At 39.1% G+C, this 24,856-nt stretch overlaps 1 protein-coding gene across 1 annotated transcript; it reads left to right on the forward strand.

Moving 5' to 3' along the window:
* The first annotated feature begins 847 nt into the window (after positions 1–847).
* On the forward strand, positions 848–24,524 carry LOC135985911 (solute carrier organic anion transporter family member 1C1-like). The gene is made up of 15 exons (XM_065629614.1): positions 848–882; positions 5,709–5,854; positions 6,470–6,611; positions 6,722–6,854; positions 8,316–8,446; positions 8,667–8,813; positions 12,670–12,768; positions 13,576–13,812; positions 14,637–14,801; positions 16,187–16,382; positions 18,745–18,910; positions 20,173–20,354; positions 21,800–21,864; positions 23,022–23,139; positions 24,295–24,524. The coding sequence occupies exons 2-15, from the start codon at positions 5,744–5,746 to the stop codon at positions 24,515–24,517; spliced, it is 2,115 nt and encodes a 704-aa protein (XP_065485686.1). The 5' UTR covers positions 848–882; positions 5,709–5,743; the 3' UTR covers positions 24,518–24,524.
* The last annotated feature ends 332 nt before the right edge of the window (positions 24,525–24,856 follow it).

Genomic DNA, 24,856 nt, shown 5'->3' on the forward strand with positions numbered 1-24,856 from the left:
TCCCCTTGCACAACGCTTCCTCCGCTGACGAACCAGATGCAGCTCCCCACGGGCAGCCTCCTGAGCGGGAGTTGCCACCTGGTTTACCTCTGCATGGCAGGAGGCCAAGCCTAAAACTTCTGCAGTTTCTTAAGTGGCTGCCAGACGAAACAATCTCCTGGGGAAACGAGCTGGCTGAGCACGGGAATGTACACCCGCTCGCTCTGAATGTCCTTACTTCTCCTCAGCTGCGGAATATCTTGCAACCATTTGATGCGGTTCACAACACACTAGAGCGAGGATGTTGATGTGCAGCCAGCCGAGCGCATCACATGAGGGACACCATGTCCTGCCTTGGGAACATGGCTGGTGGTGCTACGTAGCACAGCACCCGGCCGGGCTCGGGAGGCAGCTCCCTCCACTGAAGCCATTCCCAGGGCCATTTTCAGGTGACTCTTGTACCCACTTCCGAGTGCCTGCTGCTGCCAGCCTGCCCCAGACAGACAGCGTTGGGTCGTGTGGGAAGCAGGAACACTTCATCAGCAACAACAAACACATCCTTGTTGGTGACCTGCTCTCCTGTTTTTGAGTTTCCATGTTACCACGGGCCTCGCAGAACAGGTTCCGCAGTGGGCAAGGCCACCCTACAGCCAGTTGTCAGGCTGCTGGTTGACACAACATCCCACGCCGTGGCTTGTGGAGAGGCGCTGATTGATGTGAGCTGCTGACGCTGCTCTCTGCCAGCATGTGCTAGTGGGCTGGCTGGGATCTGGCAGCTGCGCTTTGCCTCCCCAGGACTGCCCTTCCATAGCAAGGGCCCTTTTCCTCATCTGTTAGCAGCTGCCATATCACACCGAGTTGCATGGACAGGCGCGGTGGCAAATGCCATCACAGGTACCAGAGGTCAGTTTGCAAAAGCTATGGAAGACTATTTTTGTGGGAGCTCTGAAAGCTTTTATGGTGGGATTCATCTCTCCTGACTTTCTGTTGTTAAAAGCTGATCTTGCTTGCTAGTCTTCTCTCACAGTCATATCTGGAGTTCATTTCATCTCATATCTACAGTAAGTATCTAAAATAGACCAGACAACTCACACCTCTGGAAATGCTTCTTTTTCCTCCTTGGACTATAAAGAGAAACTGATTGAGTGGCTCATCTGGACGTGTCTGTACTGAATCCGTGCAGTCCTGCCTCATAAATGTACCCTGCCATATGTGTGCAACACTTACAAGAAGTATCATGCCCTCTATAGATAAACCTCTTTGTATTCAACTTTAAAATATATTTACAGAAGTGCTGATGGGATTTTTCTGGGTGTCTTACCTTGACAACTGTGCTCCACCTTCTTCCATGAGAGACAATGGGCTTGCCGTTACCTTTGCAACAGACTTCTGTTCTTCTACCTGGTGACAGGCTCACAGCAATGATAAATAGGGGACCCATTGCTAATGTTCATACATGTTTTTCCTCAAACTTTGCAATGTCGTTGTAGTTAAAAGCAGTCCAAATGCAGGTTTTAATATGGGTAAATTTGAAATTATCAGATGAAGCAAATTCTGATTTATTCTAGTGATATTCTGGTGAATGAATCCAAGCATTTAAAAGATTTTATTTTAAATAATAATTAAGATGTTAAGAACTAGGCAAAGATAACTCTTTTTCACTGAAGTAAAAGTATGAGAAGGATTAGTTCCTCTGAAGAATAGATTGCATTGCATTTCTTGTATTCTGAATTATTTTAAGAGAGAGTTTCAATATGTATGTTCTTCCCTTGTGTTAAAACTAAACTAATGAAAAAACAAGTTAGCATTTAAAGACTAATGCAGGAACATTGCAATTAAAACCATTACAGAAAATAACATTTTTCTGTGTTACATGTGTTCTTACTAAATGGTAGAAGTGAGCTGTGTTTTGATTTTCTCACTGAGCATCTGGTGACAGGATAGAGTCCTGCTGGCAAAATGGAAAAACTGAAACTTTAAATGAAGACCATTAATAATAAATATATAATCATTACAGTAAAATGTGCAAAATTCCATCAAGCAGAATCCAATAGTGAGTGTGAATATGGCAGATAAAGTGATCGTCTGCAGTTAACTACCACGCTTCAATGGAATGTGAGAACTTGCATATTTAGGGACTTAGCAAGTTTACTATTTCTTTCAGATTTCATGACTAAATAATACATTTCCATGTATTTCATTGAGTTAATGTAATCTTTAGAAAATCTCTTAATGTATTTTTATACAGAAAAAGCTAACCAAGACTTTTAATACCAACTTTGTCAAAGTTTGAATTTCAGTTTACCTATCACTGGAAAGAAAGAGGATGGTGGAACAATGCTTTTTGCTTCGAGGGTTCCTCAAGTTATTGGAGTCATAAAACTCTTTTTTTCTATATTTAGAAATCAGTAGAATGGTCCTTTAATTAGACTTGAGTCTGATTTTGTAATGCTAGTTTCTGCAACAGGGAGCACTGTGCTGTTACAGGCAACCAAATGACCAAAACCTCTTCTTGAGACTCTTGATAATGCCTAGAATGACTTCTAGGTCAGAATCTTCCCTTGCACTGGGGAGTTCTGCTCTAGAGAAGACACAGATTAAGCAGATTTGCACTCTGTATGTGCCCTGTTAGATGTTAGAGCTGATTTTCTGCTTGTGGTTGGTTAGGACATGAGAGCTGGGCTAGCTGGGGGTAATAGGTTCACTCTTTTTGTTTGGCCCATCAGTAGTCAGCTCGGAGGGATGGCTGTGTCATCCCAGATCTCCTATTGGCACCTGCAGGAACTGCTTGTGATTGTGTTAAATAATTCTGATTTATAATAGGCAGAGGGTCTGAGAGCATCTGCTTCTCTTTAGGTCTCCACAAGGTTAGCCCTCTTGCACCTCTGCATTGAGGTTGTGACACAGAGGGCCCTGGCAGATATCAATACACAATTCGTGCCCTTTGAGGAGCTAGACCATCCCTCAGTATCTTTGCTGACACTCATCAAAGGCACCAAGAAGTGCAAGTCACTGAGGATGCAGGTGAAATGCTCGGAAAAACTGAGCCTGCCCTCTCAGGGCTCTTGTATATCAGCTGAATCACTCCATGGCTGTTGGGTGCATGGTAGCGAGTGCCCTTTGGAAAGGTGCTTAAAGCGGCTTTAGTTTTTAGACTTTAAGGAGAAAAAAAAAAGAAAAAAAAAAAGAAAAAAAAAAAAGAAAAGAAAAAAAAAGAATGAAGAAAACAAGTTGTTCCTTCCGGGAGAGGCTGGCACCACTAGCATGCTGGCAGGTAGGCTGCCAAAATAACAACACTAGAAACCTGCCTTCTTTTGCAAAGCTTTTGCATCAGTGATTGTGGGAAAGTTTTGCAACCACCATAAGAAGGAAATTCAAGGTTTAAAAAAATGCGGTGGAGTGCTCCACTTCTGGGAGTAGGCAGCGCTTTTGCTGTGACGTTGTGCTGGCTTCAAGCCTGAAAGCCCTTGGGCACGGGAAAGAAACCGCCTGACACCGCAGTGACACAAAGTAAGTTCTCTCTCTGCCTCTCGCTGTGTCTCCCTACGCTCCCTTCCTGCTTCTTTCCATTTGTTTCTTAGGTTTTTTGTTGTTTTAATTGTGAGGTGCTGGTGCAGGACAGACTAGGCTTTGTGTACATCTCAGTGTCACTAAACTTGAAAGTGTTTATGTAATGTACAAAGGTACAATTCCGCAAATTAGGTATTTTTTTAAGGGATAAGAACAGTGGACAGTGTCCTTCTGTACAAAAACTATTCGTTACCATTACTTCATTTTTTAAAATGGTCGTAAATGAAATCTTGTATTATTTTTCTTGCTTCATGTAATTTTAAATACCACTGGTGTCAATGATTCACTGGTTTGCCCAAGTTCAGATTTTTATAGAGTGGTTATGGACAATGTTGTTGTTTCATTAGGTACAAGATAAGTGTTTATACAATTTAACATTTTCTGTAAGTTTAAGGTAAATAATTAACCTGGCAGCATAATATTAAATATTGTGAAAAGAAAACAACGTCACTGATTTAAATACTGTCTATTTAACAGAGTCTGATGTTGCACAGAGTTAATCCTCAACGAGATGCAAATCAATAAAGAATATATTTACTTTAGAGAACTCTCTCAGCTCCCATCCTGTAAAGATTTGAGTAGATCAGAATTCGCTGTATTTTATTTATCTATAACACCTTTTTTTCAATATTTTTTTGATTTGTGACCTGCGGAAGGTGGTCTAAGGAAGATTAGGTCCCTTTAGAAAATTCTTATGTGGATCAGTCTGAAATATACGTGTCTGCTTTTCATAGTAATTTTTGGTGGATCCTACTGGAGTAGGATTTGGAACTAAAAGCTACAGAATACACGTTAGAGTGCTTATGAGGCTTTATATCTCTTTATTACACATTAGTGCCTATTCACAATCATTAGGAATAACTTCAGGGGGGCTGTTTGGTTGTTAGGAGAGTGTTGTCCTTTCTGGGCAAGGGTGGATGTTTCTCAAGCAGTTCAGGTTGCTCCTGGGCATCTTGCTTGGGAGAACTGAGTTCTCCAGTGGAACTGAGCAACATTTGTGGGTTAGCCCATGACCTTGCTACAGCCCTACAGCCCCTGGTGTTGAAAATCCCTTGCGACACTTAAATGGCTTCTGCTCACGGGTCAGCAGGAAGGTAACTTTGAGGAGTTCCTAGAGGAATTAAACAGATTGGGATACCTAAGATCCCAGTGTTTTGGGGTGGAAATGTTACAGGCCAATTTCTTGGCCTAAGTTCTACTATATTCTTTTAATACATGTGCCAGTGTATATCAGAGCTAGCTCACTGATTTCAGTACTACTGCACCAGTTTTCCAGCAGAGGAACTTGGCAATAGCTCTTTTTGACTTGTTATTATTCCAAATCTCTCTCTATTAGCTGGTTTCCCCGATCAGCTTCATCTACATCAACCAATGTAGCTGACTCCTTATGTTAGAGCTAATTTTTAAATGGACAACTTTGGCAGTCTCATTAAAACAGCTGCCTTTGTCATCTGTCTTGCAGGAACCTGTAGAGACTTGTGGACTTATAGATAGTAATTATTTATTTCTTTAAATCAGTGCCCTCTTTTTCCCTCATACCCCTTAACCTACTGTATCTCTTCCTGTATTTTCTCCTCAGTCATCATTTGTGGTCCAATTCTACAAACGTTTATCCAGTAAATAACATTACTCACAGGAATGTTGACAGAATGGTACAGAGTAGTGTCCAGTATTTCTGCGAATTCATAGATTACACAAAGAAAATCCTCATAAATATAGCATAATACCAGGATCCTATTGGATCATACCAAAGATCCATCTAGCCTTGAACAGTGATCAAAAGTGGATATTTAAAAAAGAATATAAGAATTGGTTCAAACATGGTGAAGATGTTTCTCTGACACACTGTCCTAGCCTCCGGCTGCCTAGGGACTTCGCTTCTCTACAAAGATTTCTAAAAACTGCCAGCACGTTGCCCCTAAATTTTCCCTCTATCCAAGAAGGTACTGAAGTCCTTTAGAAAGCAGATTTCACAAAGCAAGTGCACCAGTCCTTAACTCATTACAATGATACTTTGAACACATCAACATCCTTCCTGAGAAAAGGTGGCAATGTGTAGACATCTCAAGTAGTGGCTCACCATGTAGTATGTCTGAAAAACATTGAAACCTTTATTCTTATGCAAATAATAGTTAATCATAGTGATGTTTTCCAAACAGGAAGACCTACACCTAAGATCCGGAGAAGGAAAACCATGGACGGGTCAGTCACTGCTGGCCAACTTAAAGACAAGTCACTCTTCCAGGACACAGATGACAGCGCAGTTCCTGTCAAGAGCATGTGCCATAATTGTTCAAAGCTAAAGGTATGGGAAGGAGCCCTCACCACATATTTTCTCTGGAGTACTGAAAATGACAATTTGTAGTTCTATCAAAATTCAGTTAGTTCTGTATGACACTCTTTGATACTACATGTGTTGGAAACAATGCTCTAGATTGTGATGCCAAGCACATAGAAGTCAATAAATATGTTCAGCAGTTAAAAATGGAAGCCATATTTTACTAATGAATTGTTCAGAGGTGTGCTATAGTCATAGCGGTAGTTGCAGTTTTACCTTTTAATCTATGTTTTTTAGTACAGGAGAAATAGGAGAAATAAGATATGCTGTAATAACAGTGCCAGTAATGAACCAGTAATGCAAGTTTACCCCAAGGAGAGAAACAGCTAAAACAGTATGTGGTAGAAAGGTAGAAGGTGCACACAGTCAGTGCCAACTTTCTTTTTCCTTGGAGCAGAAGAGGCTTCATCCTGAAAGAGAAAGTAAAATCTTCTGTTTTAATGAAAGCAATAGGAAGGATCTCTTCACAGAGAATTAGAAAGCAAAGCACTTGATTTTTGTGTTTCTTGTGTAGGTTGCTCGGGCATACAACCATGATAAAAATATTGTTTATTTGCAAACTCAGTTATTTTCTCTTTTCAGATATTTCTTGGAGCCCTAGCTTTTTCCTTTTTTGCCAAAGGATTTTCTGGAAGCTACATGAAAAGCATGTCTAGTCAAATTGAAAGGAGATTTGAAATCTCATCATCAATTGTTGGCATTATCGATGGCAGCTTTGAGATAGGTATGTATACTTGTTTTTGGAAAGTGGATAAGTGTGTCTTCTTAATACATTTTTTCCCTAGAAATATTCTCTTTTTGTAATCTTGCTGTTGCTCTCTCCTGTTGATGCAGGTAACTTAATGGTAATGGTGTTGGTTAGCTACCTTGGACCAAGAGTTCATCGACCAAAAGTAATTGGTGTTGGATGTCTCATCATGTCCTTAGGAGCATTTTTGTCAGTGATGCCTCAGTTCCTAATGGGACGGTAAATATGGAGAGTTTTCACGTTGTGCACTAGTTGAACTTGACCATATGAAGTATTTTTTAATCATACACCCAATTTACAAGCTTGACCATAGTAGTTTCTTCCAGATAACAGGAAGGTTTTGATAGTTAGATTTTTAGTACAGACTTGCTGATTTCCTCTCTGAAAGCTTACCTCTTTCTACAGGTAAGTAAAAGAGAAACCCAAGATATATATAGAATTTATACATAATTAGGGATAAAGTGGGTTGAACTTTTTGCCTAGAATGGATATATATATACACACATGTAGTTTTTAGCCATTCTCCTTTTTATATACTTAAATGTACTGTAATGAGATCTTGATGGAAGATGTTTCTTTCTCTATGGTGGCTATTCATGCTAAGCTCTTTAACATTATCAAGATCTGTATCTATCTCTGGTGAACTCAAGGAGAGTTAAATAGCTAAATAACCCTTCACATCTAAGCTTTAGTGCTTACATAGCTGTCAGAAGCAGTTCACACCTCTCCAATCCTTCAGAATTCTTACTGAATAGTAGTTGAAAATAAACCCCCTCTGTCCCTCAAAAATTAAAATTTATTTGTGCATTTCTTTAGCTCCAAGATCAATACCTGTGACAAGGAGGGTATGGGAAGAATTATATCTGGGGACCATGGTATCGAAAGTGGTCACAGTCACTGCTCTGCTTGTGAAATAGCAGAGAACCTGCGCTGCAGGGGACAGCACAAGCCAGAAGCTATGGAAATCTGATTTAACCCAAATATACAGCCAAATTCTGAAGACTGCCCATTCTACACAATGCTTAGTAAAACCCAGTGGCCATGGGGACCTTGCCATCATCCATCATGATATTAAAAGTTACCACTTGATTGCACAGTCAGAGGGAATATCTGGTCTCCATTTATCCCAATGTAGCATAAATGTACTCAAACTGGCTTCAATATACTTAGCAGATTTGCTGTAGTAGCTGGCTGCCTAAATACAGACAAACTGGCACATGTTTTGCAGCCTACCTTAATCTCTTTATAGACACAGATATGTTACTAGTAGATCGTTAGGTAATTTTAAACTAACACAGAAATTTCTGTGTTACATGTCTGTCACATAGGTAAGAAATGGGTGTCAGCAGGGAAAAACATCAGCATTGCTTTATGTGAACACGTGGAAGGACTCTGCCTCTGTCCTTCAGTCTAAACGAATGAACTTTAAGCCCTGGAAGCAGCTTTTTTGCTCTTTAGCTTAAGAAAATATTTGGGTTAGAATGATCAGAGCATTTTGAAAAAGATATGAAGATGCTTATCTTTTTTTTTTTTTTTAAGCGAAAGCACTGGAAATGGGTTGCCCCTCCACTCTGCCTTCATGTATCAGGAATGAACATGTATGAACACGAGGCTCATACACATTTCCTGCAAAGCAGAGTTTTTCATGTATCAGTTGTATTTTACATAGTTGTTTTCCAGTTATAATTATGAAAGGATAACTGTTACTGTGGACAACTCTTCTATGAGTGTATCAGCTTGCTCCCCAGGACTGTCTGTGAGCCGTCCAGTTACAGATGCTACAGAAACACCCAGTGCAATGAAAAATTTTGGTAAGCAAAGGCTCTGATGCTGGGTTCCCTTCTTCTGCTTGTCCCCATTTTTTATACCCTCTTTCACTGGAAAGCAGTAAAACCCCTGTTAGAAACCGTGATATGTACAAACCCACTGTATAATGATTTTTTAAAAAAACATATTTTATGCCATTTTTCTGTTGCAATAAAGTATTGTCAGAATTACATTCACAGAAATGTAAATGTTTATGACCTGCAGGATGTGAGAAAACAACAAATTCCTATTTGTGGCTCTTTGTGTTGTTTGGGAACCTTTTACGTGGAATTGGGGAAGCACCAGTTATGCCATTGGGGGTTTCGTATATCGATGATTTTTCTAAAGAAGAAAACTCAGCATTTTACATAGGTAATATGCAAATGAGTGATTTTTATGCTAAACATTCTTTTCTTTAACATTTCTGTAGCCAAGCAAATACTCACCCAAAAAATCTATCTGCTCTATTCTGGATAACTTTGAGTCATGCAGAGACAAAAAAGCAATGCAAAAGAGATCTCAGGTTTATTTTTGAAGGATATTTCTCAGATACCCCTTTTGCTTTCCTCAAGTGGCTTCTGCCTCATGTGCCAGTTTTCTCTGTTGAAGAGGAGCACAATCAAATACTCATTTCTCCAAAATGAGAAATCATCTCTGTCTTATCTGGCACATCATCTTCAGTACCACAGCTTCAGAGAAGAAATTCTTCCTAATCACTATTGCACAGATAAGATAATCATCCGTAATCACAGCAACATAAACACGTTACAGAATCTTTACCTGACTTTTGAATTTTACATGCAGCATACTTCCTGATGAAAGCTTTTTAAAGTCACTAGTTACTAAAGGAAAAACCAAACACTTGCCAGGGTGTTGTAACAAATCCCTTCTAATTGGCATTTTGTTGTTGTTGTTTTGATGAAACATAGCCTGTTGCTCAAGACAGAAAGACTTGCACCCAAGCTAATTATTTTCTTGCTAAACTGATTTAATAGCATGGAGTGTTTGTGTGGTTGAGGGAGCTCAAAACTGCTGCCTGAAGTAAACTTGGTGAAGTTGAACCGGTCATAGAGATAGGAAGAGTTTCAGGGAGAGCTCAGTGAGTAATGCTACTGGGTAAGGCCATTGTAAATGTCTTCATTTTGGGATGAGAAAATCTGCAGGTTGAAGAAAATGGAAGTATTGTGAAGGGAGCTGACAAAAACAAAAGTTCCACTTACCAGTTATCCAATCCAAAATATTTGTAATCGCCTCCGAGCTTCTAATTAAAGGTATTTGTAAAAGTTCACTTGAGATTGTTTCTTGTCAGAATCTGATCTGGGAGAGATTATGATGAATTGGGAGCTATTGGAGAAGTGAAATTAAAAATATAAAGCTGGCAGAGAGAATAGTATGGATTCAACCAAAATTAAAATTTGTTTAGGTCATGCAACTGAGACAAGGCATTTTGTTTACAGAGTATTAAAATATCTCATTTTAACATTCTGAATAGTAATTTTCAGTCTATAATTCCATTAAAATATTTTAGTCCTTTGATGGACTGACCAAATTTGCCAAAAAAAAGTGGATGTTGAAATTATCTTTTCCATAGATCTGAAATTCCTTTTCTTGAGCAACTTTAGTTCTCTTCTATATCTGATTTTTTAATGAATTCTCTGAATCAAATTATGATCAACATTTTTATAAAATAAAAAAAGTCCTATAATGAAAAAACTTCAGTCAAGCCTTGCTGTTGAATTTTGACTACTGTTCTTGTTATTTGACCCTGAGCAAGAAGTTTCACCTTCCTGTCTTTCTTTTTTCACCTGCCCTTAGATGTTTTGTTAAGAACATAACTTATATTGAAGCAGGGACAGCTTTTTAAAAGTATCAATGGAATACAGCACTAAAATCCTTTTGACAGCAATAAACCCAGAATTGCCATAGGAAGAAACAGAAAAGGAAAAATCAGCCTGTTTTTAAGCCATCTTACAGAATTTAATACAGGATGGTAGCTTTGTTGTGGTGGCTCATTTTATTAGAAGCTTTTAATGAATGAAATTTCATCACTGAGTTTAGCACTAGCATATAATCTTGTAACTAGTGAAACCACGGCTTCAATAGAAACATATCTGAGGCCAATGTATGTTGTAAATTTTAATACCTGTTTTGTGCTAAATTAGTGATCAATATAAGGGTTGGCTGAGCTATGTCAATATGCAGAAGCTGATTAACTGATAAGTCTCCATGATTTACTGTTTGTGGTTTAGTCTGTTTGTTAATGACAAACTATAATTATTAAAAAGGAAAATACGATAAGAAAATACTACAGTGAACTTGCTTGGTTTTATCACAATACAATCTCAGTAAAGTTATTACTGAATTTCAAGAGAATGCAAGTGTGAAATTTAATTTAAAAACTATACATATACTTCTTAGTTTATCTGATAGCTTATGGTATCTTAAATATACTACATACAACATACAAGGCTGTTGGTATGAGTGTACTGTATTTTATATGTTTATTTTAGAAATTTCTACTGTGTACTTGAAGCTTGGATGTGATCTTGCAGAGTTCTGAGTAGTAAGTTCTGCTTTAGACTCATTGATAAACATAAAGAGCTGATTCCTGACTTCTAGTGTCAAAATCCTGACTCTGCAGAAGTCAGTCACTTTGGAAGCATCAGAATTTGGTCTAAAAGGCCAGATTTTCCAGTGAAGTAAAATGAGAGAACTAAAGGAAAGTGATATGCAATTAGAGCAATGAAGCAAAACTGAAAAATCATATGGTTAAATTATGCTCTAAGAATTTCTTGTAGAAGGCCTTGATCATAAGATAAGTGATTACTGTATTCAGAAGAGAGTTTGCAAGTCTAACAGGAGAAAAATCTTTACATTAGAAGAGCACAGTAGGATTTACAGAGCATGGCGCTGAACATGGGCAAGAACTGACAGGCACTTGATCAAGAATTCCTTTTTTTTCCTAATAAAATAAAATTAAGCCTTCTGCAACTTCAAATGGCTCCCAAATGGCAGTTCCATGCTAGAATTTAGAAATCTGAATCACTGAACTTTTTTTGAAACTTTTACCCTCTGTTACTAAACTTCAACAGATCAACACAAGTGACAAGGGAAAGCAAGTGCCTACACTGAAATTATTTTGAGGATATTTTTATTTTATGTTGATCGCCAGCAGTAGTCACCAAAATCAAATTACACTCTATTTACATACTCAATCAGCAAAATGGAGGTCTAACTTCCTAGGTTTCTGCTAGCCTTCACAGCTTATTTTTTTGCTCCTAGAGGCATCCCACCTTATTCTGATCCCATGTTGTCTCCTTTGTAAGCAGAGGCAGAGTGGGAAATGGAAGCCTTAGTGAGGCCAGTAGCAAAACTGAAAGCTGATTTTAAAGAGGTCATTACTTGATCACTAGATTTCTTGATTTTTTTTTTTTTATAGCCACATAGGTACATATTAACACAACAGTTACTCGATTTTCTCATTCTGGTGCTGAATGAATCAACAAAGATTCTGTCTAATGAACTGTGATCACACACAGACACACTTTTATCTCCTTGTTGTCTATTGAAAATATCCTCAGGGTCCTGTACCTAATTCCATGTCCACACACTTCTATTGTCTCTGTCATCCTAATGTGACTCCAAACTGCAAAGATGTGCCTTCTTATGTGCACATCATCAGATCAAACACTGCTACTTAAAATAAGACTAGGGACCTGAACATAAAGTACAGGGGAAAGTCCCGACTTCTACAATCACAGAACATCATGCAAGCTGCAAACAGAGTTGCAGGTAGATTTATGATACCTCCAATGGGCCTAGAGTTGTATGTTCACTGCCGCAAGCCCAACGATGCAACTACAAAAATCTGAGGGAGTAGGGAGGAGGAGGGATAAAAATCCTCGCAGTGTTATTCTCTTTTTCCCTGTTCCCTCCAAGACACTGATCTTGCCAATGAAATGCATGCAGGAGTCCACATGAGACCGTGCTCACTTCAGCAAAGCCCTGTGCCGGTGAAGGAGTCTGCTTCCACATTGCAGATAGTGCACTGGCAGCTTACTGCTTATCTTCTTGCTGGCCAGAAGCTTCAGAGTAGACATCTCTCCACAGCCTGTGCCCCTTTTCTGTCTCCTCCTTCCTTTCTTCTTTCCCTGCCCTCAGAGGAGCAGGCGTGCTTGTCCGTGGAATATATTCCTCACTCTCCCTTGCTGCCTCCCTTCTCTTACAGGTTTGGTGAGATCCTCGGGCATGTTTGGGCCGACCCTGGGCTTCCTGCTGGGATCTTTCTGTGCCAGCCTCTGGGTTGATATTGGTGGTGTGGATATCGGTAAGAGACCATGGGGCGGTGCGTTAGCTAACAGGTCAGCAGGAACCTGCATGCTAACAATCACCTTCCCAGCTTACTTCTCCAAAAAGGGGGGCTGTCTAGAGAGCTTTTCCTACTCAAAAGCTGGTATTAATTACATTTTAATATCTGCTGCATGCAGTGTGACTGGAATAGCCCTTGATGCAAGACCCCTATGCCTGCTGCAGAAATATTTAGTATAATACCTCCTTTTATACCTATACACACACTTGATACACTCTTGTTGTGCAGCTGGGAACAAATGAGCAAATGAAAAGCTGCAGAGAAAGGCCTTTGCTCATGGACATTTTCAACATTTGGCAAAAATTATGTTCTCTTAAAAAGCATGCAGCAGATATTCATATGAAAACCCATTTCACTGTTAAAAACACTTCCAGGCCTCTAATCCCAGGGAAAATTTGAGGAAATTCAAGGAAAAACTGTTGAGTTTAGGGATGGAATAAGGAGGAGGCAGCGGGAAATTGAGAAAGAGAAATTGTTTTTTTGATGAGTAAGGGGTCTCTTGCTGTCACTCATTCCCACAGAAAGTGTTGGAAGATTGTGGCAAGGAAATGGCACCAGGGGTTTAAATGGAGGCATCTATTTTTGATTGCATGGGACTGATTTGATACAAGCTGCATTTCAATTCCTTATGAGAAACATGAATCACATCTGTTCTGGTCTTTAAGTAATAAATATAAGGATAGCTATAGTATCATTAGTTAAATTAAAAATAAATAGTATGATTGTGATATTTAATCTATTTTCCTGTCTTTCTATATTTTGTAGATGCCATCAGCATAAATCCTAAGGATACCCGTTGGGTTGGTGCCTGGTGGCTTGGATTGCTCATCTGTGGAGGAGTCAACTTCATTGCTTCATTGCCTTTCTGGTTTCTGCCTTCCTCCTTACCAAAAGAAGGACAGAATGAAAAACTGAAGATTAGTCATTTGCCTGTTCAAGGAGATCACTGTAAAATAGACCCCCCAGTTCAGCCACAGTTAGATTTCTCAGAGGCAGTAAAAGGTAAAACATTATTGCTCAGATGTTTGCATGTGAATTCTCTTAGATGGATTCACTTTGAGCTGTACTACAAGAGCTGTTGCAGGAGTTTGAGTGAATTCATGGCTTCTGTGTACGAGCTCAGTAATGCTTAAATTAACCTTCTATAGGCAATATCAGACCCAACTACACACTGGACTCAGTCCCCCAAAGGTTTTATTTGGATGTATGCATGCATGTGCTATCCTTAGTGACTAGGGCACTTCCCATGAAGTGTTTCGAACTCTCATTTTTTAGGTAGGCGTGCTAACCACCAGACTACAGGCTAAATGTAAGTTTTTGTCTTCACTTTAATTTTATGGACTTAGATATCAAGGGTCTCAGGAAAGGTTTTGGCCTTTTGCTGGGTCAGCTTCTCCCTTTGTCTCAATATCACCTTCATGCAGGGCTTTCATACAGTTTGTGAAGGCTCCTGCTTTAGGCAACAAACTTTTCACTTGGTGCATTACAGAGTCCTAATGCTCCCCTAGGGGCCCTTTCGTGTAGGGGCATTGAGGATCAGCATTGCAAGCCTTAGTGGCTTTGATGAATAGTCCTGAAAATAATAAAAGGATTTCTGATTCCCAATCCAGCATCTGGCATGACATTCAGCCTTCCTGCTTCTGTAACTCACGTGTTGGCAACGAGGAAAACTCTCACTTGGACAAGGGCATATTTTGATAGGCAAAGACCTGTAACCTACAATAGAGCCAGTAATTAAATCAAAGTTAGTTTTATTATCTAAAGGATGTCAAAACAACTCTTCTCTATGTTTAGGAGGGTGTACAGCATATACCTCTCCATTGCAGATTTCCTCCCAGCTCTGAAGAAGCTGTTTGGAAATCCAATTTTCCTGGTGTTCATCTTCCTCACTATTCTGCAGTACAATTCTCTTGTCGGGGTGATAACCTACGAGACAAAGTTTATGGAGCAACAATTTAATGTATCAGTGGCAAGAGCCATCTTTCTAATTGGTAAGTACCTGTCCTTTTAAATTCCACTGTCAAAAAGGAAGCTTTTCTTTGGTATTTTACCTTCCTTGTTAGGAGGAGTTACTGTGAAATTTTTTGGTTAAAAAAAATTATATAGTGGTTTATTGATTTTCCTACTATATTTTGAAAATGGATGTTAATTTTAATGTTAATTTTCCTGGTGTTCCTAATTTAGTGAGCTAGAAGATTATTAGAACTGGGTGGGGTTTTTTTGGCTGAAGTTTTTTTCAAAGATTGAGATTTGGGTTACGAATATATCTGTCTTGGGGAACAGAAACCACACAGCACTGTAACTAAGTAACAACTAAAAGAAAAAAAACATTTAATTTAGAAAACATCTAGTGAAATGTGTGATTTTCCTTTTCAGAGTAACATCTCAGTATAAATGTTCTTCAGTTTTTATTAGAAATGCAATTTTCATAAGCAACAAGAAACCAAAATGTAAAATTTTGAGTAATTTCATTCAGCTCAAAGCACTTCTATTTTGAAACTCCCTCAAAAATAAGTTCTTTGTAGTGTTCTATAAAAAAAAAAGAATGCTGAAATTTTATTAATCTTACAGTGATTAGCATGGTCTCATAACCTGGCAAGAAAACCAGAGTATTTGAAGACATTGCAGAACTGGTATTCTGTGACTTTAATCTGAAGGCAGCCTGCTTTGCTGTGAGTCAGGAACAAATGTGGGAAGAACTTTCTTTTTCCTGTCTTTTTTTTGGATTCAGGGAAAGTTTTACAAAAATAACATGACAAAAAACCCCCACACATACAAACAAACAAACAAACAAAACCACAGAGAAAGGAAAACCCCTTAAGATAAAACCATGTAAAAGGTCTCTATCTAGCATGTAAGTATTAGGGCTGGATTTTGTGAAATGCTGAACAGATTAGATCTAAATGCAAATCTTTCCATGATTCACTCTCAGAGTAAAATGGAATCCAATGGAAAACCAGATGCTGCTTCCTTTCATGTTCTGTTTTGGAGATTTTTTTTTTTTTAACTTTTATAATGTTGAACATTTTAATTTAGATGAAGAAGCACCCATGAGCTGAGACATTTATCTCATTTACTCTAGTTTCTAACAGGCACCGGTATAGGTTTTATTACATCAGTATGAATACAAATAGTTTAATAAAAAGGCGGGGAATATCAAGGAATTAAGCTTTTTAAAGTTGTAACATGACTTGAAAGAAAATGAGGAAGTAAGCAAAATTACTTAAAGGTAATAAAAATTCTTAGAACCTCAAAGGGCCAGTCTGAAAAAAGGTCAGTTTCTGATATTTTGGAAACTGCTGGAGCCAGATACTTATTCCAAAAAGGGTCAATGCAAGTGACAGCAGTTAACATTTTTGTTACTTTCTATTTGCAGGTGTGATACTTCTACCAATCACAATCATGGGGATGTTTCTAGGAGGCTTTCTGATCAAGAAATTCAAGCTTCACATAACGGAAATGGCGAAGTTCGCGTGTATCACCTTTATAGTAGCGTATTTGTTAAACCTCTTGTACTTTACATGCAGTTGTGAGGTGCTCCAGGTGGCTGGGTTGACAGCACCCTACTCTGGGTTTGTATCCCCTTGGGTTCGTGTTGGTTGTGTCATTTGTCATTGTTGCTTCCTGCACTGTGCAGAACATGATGCATGCACCTGTATTCCTCTAGTCGCAATCTAATCTGGATTTGTTATCTCATTTGGACTTCAAACCTTCTACTCTCAGAAACATTTTGATTTTAATTTGGATGAGTTCTGAAACATGGCTTCTCTGTTGATTTACCGTAGCATAGTGATATATCCTTTTGCATGAAAAAAAATCTATATGTGTTTAAAGACAAAAATTTTTCATTGAAACTGGCATGTATTACATAATCTGCTAGTGTTAATCAGTGTGGTTTCAGCTGCAGTGCAGCTACTGTGGTTATGTAATTTTACTGCTCCCTTGGTGGTGATACACACAGGAAAAACCTTGATTTTGAGATAGACTTATCAGGCTGAAAAGACACCTAGTGTTGGAGATGGGCAGAATACTCCAATTTTGCTTTTGAAATTTCACTTAAACTGGAAATTTCTTTTTCTAAGTTGTTTATTGCTGGATATTAAGAAGATACCTCTATATTCTGGCAAATCACTAATTAATACAAAATTTATCACAGGCAGTTGAAATTTTTATATTCTATTTCAAAGCTTTAATTTAAAGCTGTTCTTCTGCTACCATGTAGAGAGTGGGAAATAAAAAGTGTGTTGGAAGTGGCTTCCCCGTCGTCCCCCAATGACTTTGCCTCTAGAAGGGACAAGCTACTAGATCAGTCTTTGTCAGCCTGCATGGGGAGTTACCAGCCTGCCTTGGTTTCTGGAGCTGCTGACCTGACCAGGTCCATTTTCTCAGCTGGGAGGTAGAAAGTAGTCACGTCAGGAGTATGTGTTGCCCAAACAGACATTCCCCCTCCCTTACCAGCCCCATGGTCATGCTTTCTTGAGAACATTTTGCTGACCCCAGCAGAATGCCACGATTGCCTACTGTTTAAGTTTAGCGCGGTCTGGTCCAACAAATTTCAAGGGATTTTAAGGGATTAAACTGAACCCAGCAGGGCTTGAGATTTTCAGTTCAGACAGAAACTCAGTCCTGTGTTTTGTGAAACTGAGCCTACATCCATGGAAATATCAAAGTTGTCTTGGCAAACCTAAAACCCAGTTCATCTTTGAGGTTAGTTACATAAACAATGTCAGAAGTTTGTGCAGTGGAGAGAAGTCTGGTTGAGTGCAACATCTGGTGCTGTAGAGCGAATTAAAAATAAGAAGAAATGTCAAGACAGCAAATAGTAAAAAAGCAATTACAGTTTGTCCAAGAGAACTGAGACTGGAGAATTTAGCCTGTGCTGGGACTGTTCTGGTTAGGCGAGTCACATACCGTTATACCTGTTTAACAATTTGTAGTTTGAAGATGAGCAACAGCCTAGCAAGGGCTAACACCCCAGTTATTTTCCCTGCTAAAAGACTTAGGAGAAATGCCTAAAAACATACCCCCTTGAAGTGTGTTTTAGATGAAGGAGTATGGAGGAAGACAAGGCAAATTTTGAACACTTTTGCTTTTTATTGTGAGTCACTTCAAGGCAGGGGTGATTTGTAGATGGTAGACTCCTAACACTTTCTGAAAATTGAGCCCTGCTACAGTGCCCTCAGAGTTGCTGGCCACTTTTTAAATTCTCAGTGATAGTTGTCATCCACTTAGTTTAGCTCATTGGGGCCTGAGGTTGATGTTTCTTACAGAAATGTTGGTAAAGGTAGAAGCTATGGAAGCACATGATAATACATAACAAGAAATGAGATCGGATAAGAAATGGGGCTCAAGCTTGTCCCAGGTGCAGGGCTGCTGCTGAAAACTGTCAGAGCTGAGACAAAAGTAGCACTTCTCACTAAGACTCATGCACCTTTCATCACTTCTAACCAGCTCTGATCCAGTGAAAAAAAAATGTCAAGGACATCTTGTTGCTGTAGTTTTAAGTAGTTTTATATCACCCAGATATCGTATGATATCTACTGCTAAGGAAAAGCATGGCCAGTCTACAAGGCATAAGAGATTCTAGGTATGATTTTGTTTTTCTTGGGCTGAGCTTTCAAATGAAAAATACCTAATATTCCCTCCCAGCCAAGAATACCAAATTTGTGAGTTCCATGCCTTTTCAGCAACAATCCATAAAAATGTTAATGCTTGATGAAAAAATCTCAATAGAGCTTTGGTTTAGCTGAAATTAGCCCAGTCTCCATATGACAACTTCACAATCTATTGGATGGTAGCAGTTACCTGTCCCAGTTACCTGTCCCTGTTTATTGCTACACTTTCTCCATGGTTTTCCTGCCTACCCCTAATATTTTGTTTGACTATATAATTCAGCTGAAATTTTTTTTTACCTTTTTTTCTGTTTTCCTCCAGATTAAAACATCTTTCCTTTCCCAAAAACAACTTCATGGCCAGTTGCAATGCTGACTGTGGCTGCAAGCTGGATCAGTGGGACCCTGTGTGTGGGGATAATGGGATCACTTACATGACAGCCTGTTTTGCGGGATGTAAATCATCAACAGGGACAGGAAAGAACATGGTAAATATATAGGTGGATAGATGATCATACACATAGCTAGATTTCTCCATCTGTTAGTGTTTTGGCTTTGTGATTAAGAAGTCCTGTAGACTCAAATGTCCATTCTGTATGATTTAACCTTGTAGTAGAAACAGCATGAGCGCCAGTTTGCAGGGAAGATTTTTAAAAGAGTTGGGGTGAGAGAAGTAAACTATTCAGGAAAGACATGAAAGTCTCAGACTATTGACTTACATTTCTTGAACGCTTTTATTTCAATTTTTTTGTAAATTATTTTCTTCTCAGCAAAATGACCATAAATTTGGCTTTAAGTTTCTCAGTAGATCTCTTACTGCATATGTATAATACAGCTAAGAGGTGTTTGCTTTAGAAAACCTTTACTAGTCTGGTTGTTATACTAGCAAAATTCCATAGTGTCAGCTCATGTGCAGCAGACCTGTGTGAATTGTGAGTGCTGGTTTCACGAACTGTTACAGATCATACTGGAATATCCTGCTTTCCTGAGCTGCCATAGCTCAAACAAGAAAGTCATAACTCTAAATTGTACAGCCAAGAGGTCATTTTGCTCAATGTATCAGCAGCAAAGCCATTTCCAGGACTCCAAACAATCCTACCTGGGCAAGACCATTAAAAACAGTAGGTTTGCAGGAGTGTGTGAAAACGGTCATGTCTTCTGTCAGAAGCAGAGTTGTCTTCGTGTAACCATACTGAAAGAGACAGGCAACGTTTTCAAGCTTATATCCATATATCCCAACAACATTCTCTTGCTTCACCCAGGGGAACTGGCTTTCAAACCCATGTTTCCTGCTAACTTCAAAGGCTATGAAATAGCCCTCCCTCAGTCCAGCACCAAATGCTGTTTTAGATAGATAATGATAGATGTGCATGATTGAATTGCTGGGTCCACTTCTGTATTTTAGTGTTACTCATTTACTTCATAGGATGCCTGAGCAGAATGGCTGGACAACAGTTCATGTCTGAATTTTGTAGCTTTGGCCCATTTTAAGCATACACAGAGCACCTTCTGTCCTAGAAATGGCACGGCTGAAACTAGAGTCACAGTTGCTTTGTGTCTGTGGAGCAACTCAAAGCGGCTAGAGCATACCAATGAACTTGGCCACCAGTCGGCAAAGATGATTAGGGAGGTTCTTTCAGTGTAAACAACAGCCCGCCTGTTATGGCGAGTGAAAAATATAGCTACTAAAATAGTTTTGTGCCACTGACTTCTGATGAAATAAATTCTTCTTCTCATCTTCTCCTTTCAGGTGTTTCATAATTGCAGCTGTGTGGAAGGACAAGGGCATGGACTTGGCAATTCCTCTGCAGTTTTGGGACAATGCCAGAGAGAAAGCTGTACCAAAGCATTTCCCTATTTTTTAGCATTACAGACTGCATGTGCATTTATTTTAGCCTTAGGAGGCACTCCTACATACATGATTATGTTTAGGTGAAATACTTTACCTTACCTTGACCATAAAGCTTGGGGAAAGAGAAACAGAATATGGTGTCTACTATTTAATTCCTGTTGTGAGAAATGGCATGCTGATCAAATTGGGGCTCTGAGTCTTTGCCTGTACTCTGAAATACAGCTCTGTTCAGAGGCACAGCCAAATGCCTGTCCACCGATTTAATTCCAATTTAAGGCTGAGTAGATACTTTGGTGATGAAATGGGTGGGCCTTATGCTCATCCTAAACATTAGTTTTCACTTCCAATGACAGGGATGTTTATAACACAGCAATGAATTTGAAATAAGATGTGGTGCTAAGCCATATCCAAAGTGACTGTGCTGTTCACGTTACTCAGGAGAAAAACACCTTTGTTAAGTCTTGTTGCCTCAGAACATTTTCTGTGTTGTGAGAAGCCTGATATTCCCATTTTGTCAAACTGGTATGAACAGAACTATGTCAGCAGCAGTAATTTTTACATTTTCATTCCTTCAGTTGTAAAGAAGCACTGCTATTTTAAACTCAGAAGAAAAAACAGTGTTCTGTGCCTTTTGCATGGAAGTTTCTTTCCAGCCATGCTCATGGGTGAATTGCAATCTTCAGTAGTCAGTACACGTGGCTAGAAAGCTCTTTTTGCTAAGCTGCTGATTCTTCTGAAATATTTCTAAGTGCAGCTGTTCTTACCACATGCCTGGATTATGGACAAAACTAGCTTTGCTGGAAAAAGTTTTCAGAATAGTAATGTGTATAATCAGAAGCCTTTCACGCTAATGCTGCAAAGACAATATTCTGATGTATAGACTCCAGTTCAGGAAATAGTCTGGCCATAGCAAGTCTGCCTCCTCCCTCCGTGCCAGCTCAGTACACCCCTCTGCTTTATGTGAATTCTTCCAGTTCATTTGATGGAGATGGGCTGTTTCTCCACTGGTGGGAATTAGATGCTTTTGCAGCCAGGTAATTCATGTTCACTGTCTCTCTACAAAATGCTAGAGGCAGAGGTGGATTCTACCTGCATGTAGCTAGCAAGGCCTGCACAACCTTGTTGCTTCTGTTCACCACTGCACAGTATTGCCTCTTCTAAAGCAAGGCAGCCTTTTGGAGCTTAACTTATGGACATGAACTGCCTACTTTTAGTTGGTTCACTTCAAGTGTTCTGTGCATCCTCTCCCAAAAGTCTTTACAATCTGTTCTCCTTGGGTTCAAGGTCAGTTTCTGCAGATTCTCCCATTTATTTCAATGAGATTTCATCAGCTGAAGTCAATGGAAGGAGGCTGTACATCTGCACTTTTACTGTGGTGAATGTTTTCAATTATAAATTGAGTGAGCTATGCTAGGTAGGCCATAATACCCTTGCAATGGGGCACGTGCAGATGTTCACAGGATGGCTACAGCGACATAATTCTATCGTTCCCAAAACAATGTAATGTTTTTGTTTCCTTTTTTAGATCTGTTTCACCAGACCTGAAATCCTTTGCTGTTGGGATTGAAACTTTATGTGGTAGAATACTAGGTAAGACTTCGTTTCTTTGTGGGATTTAAGTAGGTAGTCAAAGAGATAGACCAAAGCTAGCCAGTGTAATGCCTTTGCTCCAGATGAGAGCAAGATAGATTTTCCAAAATTTTTATTTGTAAGCAGACTACGCATTTCAAAATATTTCTAGAGCTTGCTACATGTTTCCTGGTATGTAATTACATATTATGATTATCTCTTCAGTATTTTTTCTCTGCAGCAAGGGAACCAGGTAAAGGAAGGAAATTATTATTTTTTTTAATTCATGGACACAACTCCCTGAGCTTGATCAGTCTTGATATCCTTAACACCTATGCTCCGTGTTGCTGGCAATTTTTTACTTAGATCTGCCATGTAATCTGTCTATTATTTTCTTTCCTGTGCTTAACTGCAATAAATAATCGTTCAGGTTTTCAGACAGGTAGTGTGCCCTGCCTCTAGCAAACATTGCCTTATCTTCATTTATTTGCTGATTTTTGAAGTCTTCCCTATGCAGACAAGCCCAAGTAGTCATTTGGATCTCTCTCCTAACTCCATATTTTAACTGCACAGAATCAATCTTGTGCTTTTATGAAATAGTTTTCTTCACAGAACTGCACATTATCCCTGAAATAGCTTACTGATTATATTAAAGCATTATGGCTGTCTAAAAGGAATTCTTTCAGTACTATGTAAGTAATACACTTATTACCTAGTTGGTTTTGAGCAAGTGCTTAATTTCAGCCCTTTAAACTTAGCTAACCATTTTTAATGGCAAACTGTCGTGTAATATCTGAATAGATACATTGGTATGCATAAATATTAATGTGTAATGGCACATAATTCCACACCAGGGACTGAAAAAGAAATGTTTGTTACATTATTTCTTTAAACAACAGAAGTTAGAATTTTAATAAAAATGCCATTAAAGTAGAATTATTAACATTTCCCTTGCTGAGTATAATAATGCTATAATGTTCTATTCTTTCAACTCCCTTTAGGTACTTGCTTAAATATTTTCACTAACTTGGACTCTCAAAGCTGGAGATGGATGTTTAGTCCCATTTTATGCAGCCATAATTCAGAAACCCTGAGATTCATTTCCTCATTTCTTTATCATGACGTTAAATGTTGAGATCTTCATGTCTGAGATCATATAATAAGAATTTTCTTTGCAGGAGGACTCCCAGCTCCTATTTATTTTGGTGCCTTGATAGATGAGACCTGCTTGAAATGGGGGACAAAAAACTGTGGGGGATCTGGATCTTGTCGGGTGTATGACACAAAAGCATTCAGGTAAGCTGAAATCTTCAGTAAGGGGTTGTGCATTTGGCTTCTGAGGAAGCTTTGGGCACCAAGGACCAAGGTGTAACTTTGCCCATGACAACTCTCAGTTGACTGATTAGGATACTAAGAGCACCAAAACTCCTTATTTTGATGAGGCCTTAATAGATCAAATAAGCCAAATCACTTGGCTTGTCAGACTTCTGATTCAGTCTGACATATGACATTGCAGTACACTGCCTTACATGTCCAGAGTTAATTCCTTTATTGAAACGTTAGTGCACTGAATGCCTTGGCTTTGCGGGAGACTAAACAAACATGGAGTGATTGTGGCATTGAAGATGCTCTTCCTCATCCTTAATTTCTCTGCTTTCTAATGTATAAGACTCCTCACAAAATCTGCTTGGAGAGGGAACCCAAATGAGTGGGGAGACCGAGGGGTGACTTCATTAATGTTTATAAATATCTCGAGGGTGGGTGTCACGAGGATGGAGCCAGGCTCTTCTCAGTGACAACCAATGATAGGACAAGGGGCAGTGGGTGCAAACTGGAACATAGGGTGTTCCACTTAACTATGAGAAGAAACTTCTTCATGGTGAAGGTGCCAGAGCACTGGAACAGGCTGCCCGGGGAAGTTGTGGAGTCTCCTTCTCTGGAGACATTCCAAACCCGCCTGGACACCTCCCTGTGTAACCTCATCTGGGTGTTCCTGCTCTGGCGGGGGGATTGGACTAGATGATCTTCTGAGGTCCCTTCCAATCACTAACATTCTGTGATTCTGTGTGAGTGGTGGTGCATGGAGAGCCACGGCCAGGAGCATTGAGTGCTACCAATGAGGGGCTGGGGGAAGGCTGGGACAACAGGCAAAAAGCCCCGGCTGGTGTGGCTTGCACCCTAAAATACAAACTGCTGAATGGGAGATGTCTTCAGACAGATGGCATTTCTGCTGGGAGTATAGGACCTGATTGTAATAGAACCTGCCTGGGGCTAAATATAATGAGATTGTTTGCTTTCTGTCTTTCTCGAAATGTGGAGCAATATCTCATTGAGAATAGATAGTTTTGCCAAAGTGTACTTGATATCTTACTTGGTTCCACTCAGGATTGGCAAACTTTATTAATATAAAAATATTTTATCACTTTTTTCTTTTTTTTTTTTTTTTTCTAGAAATGTCTATCTTGGCCTCATTGCAGGACTACGAGCAGGATGCTGTCTCTTATACATAGTGATCTCTGTTTTAATAATGAAACGCTTCAAACTAGATGGCAAAGAGATGACAGATATTAAAAACATGGAAAGATCAACCAGCAAAGAAGCAGCTATTGACAATAAAAAAGAAATCCTTCCTGGTGCAAGAACCTCAGAGGAGAGTGAGGAAACTCGTATGTAAAAAAGAGATCACCTTGTAACTTTAACTATGTTTCAATTTTTCTAAGCACAACAGGAGTCTAATTACTGACTTCAACATCTAGTTTACATGTTGAGTGTTCAGAAAAATATCTTTGAAACATTGATTTTAATTTGCATTACCCTATTGTCTTCTTCTCCTCATCTGAAACAATAGGGGGAAAAGGTTTTCACAATTTTGGGGAATTCTACCAATCTCTTGCTCTCAGTCCCTTTCTAGACCAACAGGAAGACTAGCCAAAATTTTTCAAGTGTCATGAATTTGTTTGTGATTGAAAAATTAAGAAGAAGAAATCTACAATAAGCTTCTTTTCCATTTTTC

Source organism: Caloenas nicobarica, chromosome 1 (assembly GCF_036013445.1).
Source record: "Caloenas nicobarica isolate bCalNic1 chromosome 1, bCalNic1.hap1, whole genome shotgun sequence".
Taxonomy (NCBI): Eukaryota; Metazoa; Chordata; class Aves; order Columbiformes; family Columbidae; genus Caloenas; species Caloenas nicobarica.